This window comes from Athene cunicularia (assembly GCF_003259725.1).
Source record: "Athene cunicularia isolate RWA chromosome 15 unlocalized genomic scaffold, athCun1 chr15_part1, whole genome shotgun sequence".
NCBI lineage: Eukaryota > Metazoa > Chordata > Aves > Strigiformes > Strigidae > Athene > Athene cunicularia.
The window spans coordinates 1,356,365-1,366,987 of NW_020799121.1; the positions used below are offsets into that span (position 1 = coordinate 1,356,365).

The 10,623-nt window shown below is 63.3% G+C and overlaps 2 protein-coding genes across 3 annotated transcripts in view; one reads left to right on the top strand and one right to left on the bottom strand.

The window, feature by feature from the left end:
* LOC113486268 (coiled-coil domain-containing protein 157-like) overlaps positions 1-5,652 on the bottom strand; it is a 29,436-nt gene extending 23,784 nt beyond the window's left edge. The window contains exon 1 of one of the 2 annotated variants that reach the window (XM_026860009.1): positions 3,043-5,652. In XM_026860009.1, the coding sequence (XP_026715810.1) occupies positions 3,043-3,056 (14 nt within the window). In that variant the 5' untranslated portion in view covers positions 3,057-5,652. The remainder of the gene's footprint in view (positions 1-3,042) is intronic. The other variant, XM_026860010.1, reaches the window with a different exon arrangement.
* On the top strand, positions 1,598-9,925 carry TBC1D10A (TBC1 domain family member 10A). Its single transcript, XM_026860011.1, has 8 exons — positions 1,598-2,721; positions 5,664-5,771; positions 6,066-6,172; positions 6,868-6,982; positions 7,248-7,313; positions 7,656-7,845; positions 8,177-8,331; positions 8,522-9,925. The coding sequence occupies exons 1-8, from the start codon at positions 2,677-2,679 to the stop codon at positions 8,912-8,914; spliced, it is 1,179 nt and encodes a 392-aa protein (XP_026715812.1). The 5' UTR covers positions 1,598-2,676; the 3' UTR covers positions 8,915-9,925.
* The last annotated feature ends 698 nt before the right edge of the window (positions 9,926-10,623 follow it).

Consider the following 10,623-nt stretch of genomic DNA (forward strand, 5'->3'; position numbering starts at 1 on the left):
AGGGAGCTGCCAGCAGCGCCGAGGCCTCCTCGCCGAGGTCAGTGTCTGGTTACCTCCAGGCCTCTTCTGCTCCAAGCGCTGGATTCCGGCGTATTTTTGGCCGCCGTCAAATGGGGGAGGCCGGGCCGTTGTTCGGCATCCTGCCGCGGAAACCGGTATCGGTAACCACCGGCCAAGGCGCCGTGGCAAGGAGGCGCTGGCCGGCCTCCATCTGCGGAGGAAGCCCTCGGAGGAAGCGGGGCAGCCGAAAAAATCAGCCCGTGACAGGGCCCCGGGGCGGTGCCAGCACCCAGGAATGTGCTCCGAGCTGGTTCGGCAGCGTGGCTGGTGTTTGCCTTCCTGGCCGTGGCTTTGCGGGAACGCCCGGAGAAACGGGGGCTTGCAGCGGGACGGCGCGTGGCAGCCCCTCCTCTCCAGATGGGACATCGCTCCCCTGAGGTTTGCCTACCTGCGTGCTCTGGTGTCAGTTGGACCCCGTGCCTCGGTTTCCCCACCTACGAGGAGCAAAGCGTCCGCCTCTCATAAGCCTGTGGATGTCACTTGGCCGGTGTGCGGGGAGAGGAGGCAGCAGAGGTTTGGCTGCTGGTCCTGGGCAAGGTGCATCTCTCTGGGTGATAAACCTCGTCCCTGCCCTCTGGGCTCACAGCACCGTAGGAGCGTGCTGGCCTCTCCTGCCCAGGGTGCTGCACCCGTCCCGGCCACACACTGCATTTTGGGGACATTTTGGCTGTCCTGGCTGCCTGTCCCTGGGTGCTTGGGGTGGACGTCCCTGTCCCTGGGGTTCAGCAGGCAGCAGCTCCCCTGCCCAAAGCTCAGGGTGCTGGAGGCGAGTGGCTGCTCCTGGGGGTGCCAGCAGTGTGGTGGCTGCAGTTGCTGGGGTCAGAGCCTTCCTCCCGTGCCTGCAGATATGCTGGGGCTAAATCCTGCCCTTCTTCGAGGCTTTTATCTGTTCTTTGTCTGCCTGGGAGTGGATAAACAGGAGTGCATTGCCTGCCTCCATGGCTGGTGTCCCTCTAGCTGGAAGGGTTTTGGGGAAGTGCAGGGAGGGCAAATAGTGTCCCAGCATCTGTGGAGGGTTTGGGGGTACTGTGAAGGGCTGAGCTGTGGGGTTGTCACCCACACTGGGTGTGAAGGATTGCCTTCCCTGCATAGGGTATCTCACCACCTCCCTCTTGGGGTGCTGCCACCCCATCCTCCCCTTCTTGGCCATCTGAAATGTCTCCAGTCCTTGCTCTGTGCCCGCTGCCAAGCAGCCATCAGCTGGTAACAGCTTCCAGTCTGGGCTGGCCAGGCTCCAGCAGGCCCGCAGCCAGCTCTTGTATCCAGCGTCCAGCGCTCCCGAGCTTCCCACGCCTCAGAGAGCCCCAGCTCCTCCGGCAGCCCAGGCTCCCCGGCTCGGGGCCAGTGCACTCTCCATCCCCGTGCCGGCCTGCGCTGCTGGCCAGGGAGCTGCTGGCCATGCCCAGCCCGTGCTGAGGAGGGTGGGGTGGCTGCCCTGAGCAACGTGGATCCCTTCAGAGCGGGTTTGCTCTCTGAAACAATCCTGCTTGGCCCCATCTGACCTGCTGCGGTGGGTGGGACCCGGCAGGGAAGGGCTGGGCAGGGAGCAGGGCAGTGCTGCCAGCTGGATGTGGCCCTGGGCTCTTCATGCCGCTCACTTTCTGGCTCCTAATGCAGAGAGGTCCAGGATGAGGCAGGGCCTGTGTGTGCTGAAGTAGGGCTGGGTGCTTGCACCTCCCTGGAAGATGCTCGGGGCCTCAAAAAGAATCCGGCCCCTCCTGAGATTGGCATGGCCACAGGGCAGTGTGGAGCCGAACCCAGGAAGGCATTGAGTCTGGCTGAAGCTGGCCCTTCTTCAGTGGTGGCTTGAAGGAGCTTCTGCTCTCCCTGGGATGTCCGTGCCCAGGGCCTGGCTGAGCTGTTTGTCCCCTGTCACCTTGCAGAGGGTGCATAGCGGGGGGTGTTCAAGGCCACAGTGATGGCTTCCCCCTTGCCAGCTTTGATGTCGTGGCAGCATCCCTGCCTGCCTCAGTAGGGTTAAATCGGATTCCCCGGCTAGGCTGGGCCGTTGCTGGAAAACATTCCCCTCCCTCCCTCCTGGGGGACCCTCGGCCTGGGCTCGGTGCCAGGCCTGGAGCAGTTCCAAGCTTTCAGGGCGCAAGCATGGCTGGGGCCGTGCAGATGACATGATGCTTATGGCCCCGGCTTTCTCCGTCTGCAGTCAGCCTCTGCGGGGGGAACCAGACCTTGCTCAGCTCAGCTAATGGCTCTGGCTGCGCTCCCCAGTTCCTCACCTTCCTGGTGTGCCCTTCTCTCTGGGCACAGGTCCCCAGGGATGCTCAGACACATGGTGTGTGCAGTGCAGGCTGCTCCTGAGAGATTTTGAACTTGTGGGGAGTTGGGGCTGTGCTGGTGTGGTGATTTCATGGGTGGTGAGCGCTTCCGGCAGCGCCGAGCAGCTGCTGAAACACCGGCACTCTCAAGCGTGTCCCAGCCGGGCTCTGCACCTGCAGAGGGGGCTGTGGGGGGCACCCAGGGTGCTGGAGAGGACAGGGAGGGGGCTCTGCGCTGCAGGGAGAGCTCGGCACTACACTGACCAGCCTCTTCTTCCCATCCCGCAGGCTGGAGGAGGTGCCCTTGGAGGTGCTGCGCCAGCGGGAGTCCAAATGGCTGGATATGCTCAACAACTGGGACAAGTGGATGGCCAAAAAACACAAGAAGGTAAGTGACAGTCTTGTCCCCTGGGGCTGCCCCCGGACAGCTGTGCAGGCGAGAGGAGGCAGCAGGGAGGAACAGCCGGGTGCAGCCATGTCCCCTTGAGGCTTTGGGGCAGCCTGTGTGTCACTATGTCCCCCCAGACAGACTTGGTTGCCTTTGGTTGATGCTGTTGTCTTGACTGGGCTGTTCCCTCCCCGTGACGTTTATCATGGTGGGAGGGAAGCTGGAGCCTGGGAGGGCTGAGCCTGTGGTCCGGAGCCGGCCTGCTCCTGCCCCCATCTGCTCCCCACTGAGCTGGAGCCTTCCTAGGGCTTCTTTGGCTGCCTGCAGGCAGCCATGGGAATTGTTCGGTCATGGAAACTTCTGTTCTGAGCATCTTGTAGACCAAAAAAAGCTCTGAGTAGGAAATGTTTGAGCCTGATGTGTGTGACGCCGGTCTGCAAGCCGGGGTCCCCAGGAGGCTCGTGGTGGTGTGTTCTGGGTGGCTTTGTGGCTCGGTCTGTTGGTACTCCCCGACCTCTTGAGCCTGTGAACAAGGCAGGGATGGGATGCAGCAAGTCCTGGGATGCTGCTGTGTGTCTGCTGGAAGCGGTGAGGATGCTGGCATGGGCCAGCGGTGCCTGAGAGTGGCCAAAGGGCCTCCTCCTCCTCCCTCCTCCTCCTCCTTGTTACTGGCAGAGCCTCCTGGCACCACTCTGTGTGCTGTGCTCCCAGAGCGCCGTCCCCACTCGATGCCTGGTGAACGACGCGGGAATCCCTCATCTGTTTCTTGGCCACTCACAAAGGATCTGGGAGAGCTTTTTGGGACATGGCAGGCGGGCGCTTTGTTCTGCAGGCAGTTTCCGCTGCTCCCCGGCCGTGCCACAGCGTGGTCTCCGGGCTCGGGTGAATGCTCTGGCAGCTGCATGTCTGGCAGAGGAGCTCCCTTGTGCTTGGGCTGAGCTCCTGGGGGTCTCTGTGGGGCTGATGTGCTGTATAGTCTGTCCTGCAGCAAAAATCCATGCCCAGAGCCTCTGAGGTCTGCTCTGGAGAGCTGCTCCATGCCTGGAGCCCTGGGGCTGCTTGGGGAAGGGTGCCAGGCCTGGCCTTGGATGCTGTCGACCATCCAGCAGGAGCCTGGCTGCTTTGGTACAGGGCCATGCCACGTGGCTTGGGCCCTGCTCCTTTGGAGGAGCTCCCTGTGCCTCTGAAAAACCCCGGTACTTTTCTGGCTGCCTCACTGGGGTTGGCTGATGTCCCGGGGATCTCTTGGGCCAGCTCCTGCCGGGCTCACTCACACCTGCATCACTACAGCATCCCAAAATGCTTCCTCCTCGCCTGCCTGGCCCGGATCCCAGCAGAGCTGTGACCCCGCGTCCTTCGTGGTGCTGAGCTGTGCCAGTGCTGTGCGCCAGTCCTTGCCCTTTCCACTCAGACTGAAGGAGGGCAGATGCGTGGGGAGCTCCCACCACGCTCTGGGGATGGGCAGCACTCCTCAGCCCAGATGTGCTCCTGGTCCCCTGGAAGGGCGCAGGGTGATCCTGGGGGCTGGATACCCCCAGTGCAGGGGCAGTGGCAGGACCGGGTATGGAGCCAAGGGAATGAGATGCTCAGCTGCTTGGCCCTGGCTGCCTTGAGCCTGGCCAGCTGGAGGGGCTGCTGAACCCAGCAAAGCAGCTTCCTTCCTGGCAGTTTAGCCAGCAGGAAGGGGAGCCGGCTCAAAACGGGAGCCGTCCGCAGTGGCAGAGCTGCCCGCAGCCGCCCTGGGCATCGCCCGCTCCATTTCCTGCAAGCACAAAGTCGCTGTGGGGCTCAGGACTGCCTGGGTAAACAAGCAGCACTGCAGCAAGGGAGCAGCAAACCCTCCCGGGGATGGGGCATTACCACCATGCTGGGCTGCTTGGAAGCACAGCCGCCTGCTCCTGAGCCACACCAGCAAATGGGGAAAAGGAGCTCTAGGTAGGCAGGAGAGGCTTCAGGAGCTGTTGGCTGTGGCTCACAGAGCCCTGGCATGTCTCTGGCACTTGGCATGTGCCACCTAAGTCCCCACTCAGGGCTTTATGCTGGGTAACTGTGCTGAAAGCACTGGTCTCGTGGGCCCCATCTTGCTGCACGTCCTGGCCAAGAACCGTGAAGAGATGGTGCTGCTGCTTCCTTCAGAGTTGGAGTGGAATGTGTGGTTTTAGTCCCTGCTGGGGTGCTGGCAGTGGCAGGGTTAAGCTGGCTTGACTTCCCACCGTGGGGTAGGTACCAACACTGCCTCGACTGGACTTTGGTCCTGGCTGGTGGCCTGTGCCAAGGAAACCAGGGGCCAACTGGGCATGGAGCTGGCCTTGGGAGCCAGCCATGCGTGGAGCTGGGCCCAGGCCTGCCCAGGGCAAACAGGCAGAAAGGCTGAGGTGTTTGACAGGGTGCATCTTCCTGCTCTCCATGGCCCCGTGGGTGAGCAGGAGGGCTGGGCTGGGGGTGCAGAGCCCTCCCCAGTGCTTCCCATGGACCATGCTGGGGTGAGGAGGGAGCCACCTGTTCCCCACCTTAGCTCCAGCATTTGATTTTCCAGTTCCCAGCAGGATCCTGCTTTCAGGCAGAGCTGGGCTTGTTTGGAGCTGTTTACAAGCCACAAAGCCTCGGCCAGGCTCCTGGCAGCCGTTGCAGCTCCCTCGTGCTGGTGCAGCACCGGCTGCCATCCGAGCTGGCGTGTTAGTGCGGTGCTGGGGAGAAGGGGGTGAGCAGGATCTCTGACTGCAGGTCTCCATTGGTCTGTACAATGCCAGGGGCTGTCCTGAGACACGTGGCTGGGCACCCTGTCCCCAGGGCTGTGGGGACACATCCCCTTGCACAGCGAGGCAGCAGGGGACCAGCCTGCAGCTGCAGTGCTAGGCCTGGCTCCTGTCTTGCCCCAGGGGCCTCTCTGCTCCCCACTGCTCCCTGATTTTTCTCATGACTGCTGTGTCTCTTCCCCACAGATCCGGCTGCGGTGCCAGAAGGGGATCCCGCCCTCACTGCGGGGCCGTGCCTGGCAGTACCTCTCCGGGAGCAAGGTCAAGTTGGAGCAGAACATTGGCAAGTTTGATGTGAGTGCTGCCAGGGACCTTCCTGCACTGCTGGAGAGGGTGTGCTGGTGGAAGGGGCAGTGCTGGGATGGCTGCTGCTCCCTCCAGGGCTGGGGTGTCTGTTGGGATCCCAGATGCTGCTTGTTCCTGCTGGGCGTGGGGCAGGGGGGCTACTGGCATCCCAGCCAGAGTGGGCTGACCTCTGACCTGATGGGGTTCATGTTTGGGGCAGAGCCAGGTTGGGACCATGTACCGTAGTGGGGCTGGCACAGTGCTGCCGTGGGGTGTTGCTCACCTCAACCCTCTCCTCCCCAGGAACTGGATCTCCTCCCAGGCGACCCGAAATGGCTGGATGTGATCGAGCGGGATCTCCATCGGCAGTTTCCATTCCACGAGATGTTTGTCTCACGTGGAGGCCACGGGTGAGTGGGAGCTACTGTGCGTCTAGTCCTCAGCAGCTGCTGGGCTGGACCAGCACTGTGTGGGGCACTGTCTATCCCACTTCACAGAGCTGCGGTGTCCCCCTGCAGTCTTTACACCCCCTGGCTCACAGGGTGTCCAGGCATGGGTCGAAAACAGGATGGCTCTCCCAGGGTCATAGACCCAGTACATGGGTCATAGCCCTCAGCCCCAGCTCCAACACCCAGCAGGGTGGGAATTGCCACGGCAGGAGGGCAGAGGGAGGAGGCAGCTGGCTGTGGTCTCTGTTTCGCTAGGGAAATGCCATTCCCCATGTGTCAGGGAGCGTCTGCGTTCCTGTGCTTCCAGCTGGGTCCCTTCCCGGCCACAGCTCACCCTGAGCCAGCATCCCTGGCAGATAGTTGTCTCCCTGCCTTGCATCTCAGATCTGGGCAGAATGGGGCCTCTGTGGGCAGAACTTCCCAGAGCAGAGCTGTGGTTATCATGTCCTACAGCCCTGGGTTTGTGTGGAAGAGGGATCCCAGCCAGGGATTGACCCAGGCTCATGGGGGAAGAGTAGTGGCTGGTGGCCAGCCTGTGGTGCTGGATCACCATGCAATGCCCAGTGCTGATTATGCTTACTGGGATCCTTTGGGGGTGCTGCTGGGCCACGTCCATGCCCTCTCTTCACCTCTCCCTCCCCGGGCTGTCTCCGCAGGCAGCAGGACCTGTTTCGGGTGCTGAAGGCGTACACGCTGTACCGCCCAGAGGAGGGCTACTGCCAGGCCCAGGCCCCCATCGCCGCTGTCCTGCTCATGCACATGCCGGCTGAGGTACGAGCACGCGGCCGGGAGGGCAGAGACCCGGTGACCAGAGAGCTGGGACTGTGTGGGTCACCTCGGGGCGATGCTGGCAAGCAGGGTGTTTGGCTCACAGCACCCCTTCACCCCAAAGCTCAGCTGGTGCAGGGAGGTGCCCTTCATCCCAGTCACGCTCTGCCTCCTCCTGCCCATTCCTGAGGTCTCTGGGAGCGGGGGGAGCCGCAGGGACGTCCCCCATGGACACCTGGGCGCTCACCCGCTGTCCCTTGGCTTGCAGCAAGCGTTCTGGTGCCTGGTGCAGATCTGTGAGAAGTACCTCCCTGGCTACTACAGCGAGAAGCTGGTGAGTGAAGGACTGGCAGTGCCTTCGGTGGTGCCAGGGATCTGAGATGTCTCCAGGCCGAAAGCTCCCCCAGCTCCTCACCCCAGAGAGAAAAGGGAGCTTGGGGAGATCCTGGGTGCTCCCACAGTCTCCATGTTGTGCAGTGGTCCCCAGGAGCATCCTGCAATCAGGGATGGGGGGCTCAGCGTAGCTTTGCTGCTGGTGTCCATGGGCACAGCTCTGCTCCCATAGCCAGGCCTGGGTCTGGGTCTAGCTCCTCGGCTGGGGCTGGGCACTGGGGAGCTGATCCCAGGGCTGGGCTGGTGCTAAGGGGCTCCCTGGGGCTCGATGCCCTCCCTGCAGGAGGCCATTCAGCTGGATGGGCAGATCCTCTTCTCGCTGCTGCACAAGGTCTCGCCCGTGGCCTACAAGCACCTGAGCAAGCAGAAGATCGATCCCATCCTCTACATGACGGAGTGGTTCATGTGCGCCTTCTCCCGCACGCTGCCCTGGAGCTCCGTCCTGCGTGTCTGGGACATGTTCTTCTGTGAAGGTAGAAGCTCCCCACCATCCTCATCCTCCTCTTGGCATGTGGACAGCACTTGGGGCTGCAGCAGGAGTGCTGCCATGGCTGCTCGCCTGTGCCTGGCACATGGGACCCATTGTAGGACCCATCGTAGGGCAGGTTTGGGGCAGCCGTGTGCCTGGGGTGGAGACTGGGCTCCTTTCCTGGGAGTTAGGGGGACATGGATCCCAAATGCACCCTCGTGTGTGTCCTGACTGCTAGTGGGACTGGGACCTGGTGCCTCACAGCATCTGAGGGACATAGTGGCAGTGTCACCCTGTCCCACTGGGCACTCGCTGCCTCACTTCTTCCCTTGCAGGGGTGAAGATCATCTTCCGGGTGGGCCTTGTGCTGCTCAAACACACTCTGGGCTCCTCGGACAAGCTCAAATCCTGCCAGGGCCAGTACGAGACCATGGAGAGGCTGAGAGCCCTCAGCCCCAAGATCATGCAGGAGACCTTCCTGGTGCAGGAGGTAAGGTGCTGGGGAAGAGTCTGGGAGACCAGTGCTGCCCAGTTGGCTCCACTGGTGGGCTGGGCTGCCCCTGGCTGGGCAGAGCTGGCATGGCACTGGGGGCAGTGCCCAAAATGCTCAGATTTGGGGTTGTTTCTGCCCTGTGGGGTGTCCCACACGCTGCCCTGATGGCATGAGTCTGTCCCTGCAGGTCATCGAGCTGCCAGTGACGGAACGTCAGATCGAGCGGGAGCACCTGATCCAGCTGAAGAAGTGGCGGGAGACGCATGGGGAACTGCAGTGCAAGTCCCCCCCGCGCCTGCACGGGGCCAAGGCCATCAGCGAGGCCGAGCCCCCCACCCTCAAAGCGCTGGAGCCTGTCCCCTCCATCATTGTTCCCCCTGGGCCCGCTCCCGTGCCCAAGGCCCGCAAGAGCAAGGAGAAGAGCCGAGAAAAGGGCCCGGCCAGCCCCGCCAACGGCCCCGGGGCTGAGGGTAATGGGGCGCCCGGCTCGGCCCGGGAGCTGCTGCACCCCCAAGTCTCCCCCCACCACCAGTCCAAGGAGAGCCTGAGCTCCCGGGAGAGCGAGGACACGTATTTGTAGGGCCGGCGCGGCGCTGGGTCTGCACCCCGGGCAGCCGGGCTCAGCTGGGCTGCGCACGGACCCGGGCTCAAGGACACTGGCGGGGGCTATGCGGGGACCGGTGGCGCCTGGCACTGGGGGCTCTGAGCTAGAGGGGTGGGGACAGGCAGGCTGGCATGGCTTTGCAGGGACACCCCTCTCCCCATGTGCGGGGATGTTCGCTCAGGGGGTGCTCGGAGCCAGGGGGGCATTCCTGGGAGCTTGGCCAGGTGTGGTGACCGAAGGGGGGGACACCTCCAGTCTGTGCTGGGTGCCCACCCCGGCAGGGTGCTGGCACCATGAGCGGTGGGAGCCCTGGCAGGGGGTGGCTGAGCCACCTGAGCTCCCTCCCGATGGCTGGGGGGGCTGGGCTGCCCCCTTGGGCCCTTGTCCCTGTCCCAGAGCCCCTTGACCCGCTGCCCCCAGGGTCCCTCCTGCAGCCCCCACCCTCCTGCCCACCCTGTGCCAGCTGGGCAGACCCAGACCCAGTTCCTGAGCACTTGTGCCTGGCGCAGGGGGGCTGGGGGTACGTGAGGAGCCAGGGGGACCCCTTGCCCCCCTCCTCTTTATCTAGTGAGGATATATCAAGCTGTAGCCCTATATGTAGTACCAAATTTACCTACTCACTGAGCCTATTTATTATTCCTCCGTGGCAGTAACCGTTGCAGGACAGGGACCGAGGTTGTGAGCTGCAGGCAGGATGTGCTGGAGGCAGTGGGATTTGATGCCTGACTGTGGGGCTAAAGCCCCCCCCTGGCCCTATCTCTGGGCTCCCCATGGCTCAGGGGGAGCGTTCACCCTGCTAGGGTTCTCCCCACCCCTGCAGCCCGGCGGAGGTGAGATGGGACGGGTGAGTGGCTGGGTGCTCCTCCGTTGTGGGGTCCCCTCTCTTCCCCTCTGCCCTCCCCAAGGGCCGGGGGTGGCTTTGTAAAATAAAGCGGGGAAAAATGGTTTTGTACAAAGGGGTAAAATAAAGCAGGATTGTGTAAAGGCGCACCGCCTGCGGCTCCCGCTGTCTTCCCTTTGCCCTCCTTTGCTGCGGGCTAAAAGGGGGGCACGGGATGAGGGGTGTCACCTCCCACCCCGTGCTGAATCAGTGCCAGCTGTGGGGAAGTGCCCTGGGCAGCACCCCCTCTCCCCTTGGGGCTGCAGCCCTGGGGGGCAGGTGCTGGGGAGAGACCTGCTGCCATCACCCTCTGTCACTGCCCCTCCAGAGCCACCCCGAGTGGCCAAGCCCCGGCCCGGCCTCGCTGTCTCACCCAGCCCTGGGGTGCCCCTTCTTGAAGTGCAAATGGGAGGACGCTGAGACCTGCCACAACTTGTGACAGCAGCCACAAGTGGCTGCCAGGCCCTGGGGGGGTTCCTCGGGGGGGGCTGCCCCGGCGTGAGCACCAGCACCCAGACCTGTCCCCTCTCCCACCATCACCACTCCTGGGGCCGAACGGAGCCAGGAGACCCCTAATTCATCCTGTGACACCCCAGAGCTCAGCTTTCCACCCACAAAATGGTGCCCCCTCCCTGTGCTTCCCGCAGGCAGGAATTCTGCCCAAACCTCCATTCCTGCCTCCTAAACCCCCTTGTCCCGGGAGGGTGTGGGGTGGCCGCAGGGCACGTTGCTGGGGCTCCCCCCGGCCCCTGCAAACCGTCTTTGGGGCCGCTGCCCCGGTTTCGGTCAATCCCCCACTGGGGCT

Excerpts from the sequence above, each read along its gene's own strand:
- TBC1D10A (XM_026860011.1), top strand. The coding sequence starts at position 2,677 with ATGCTCAACAACTGGGACAAGTGGATGGCCAAAAAACACAAGAAG. Across the intron at positions 6,983-7,247 it reads TCATGCACATGCCGGCTGAG|CAAGCGTTCTGGTGCCTGGT; the intron begins GTACGAGCACGC and ends CTTGGCTTGCAG. Across the intron at positions 7,846-8,176 it reads GGACATGTTCTTCTGTGAAG|GGGTGAAGATCATCTTCCGG; the intron begins GTAGAAGCTCCC and ends CTTCCCTTGCAG.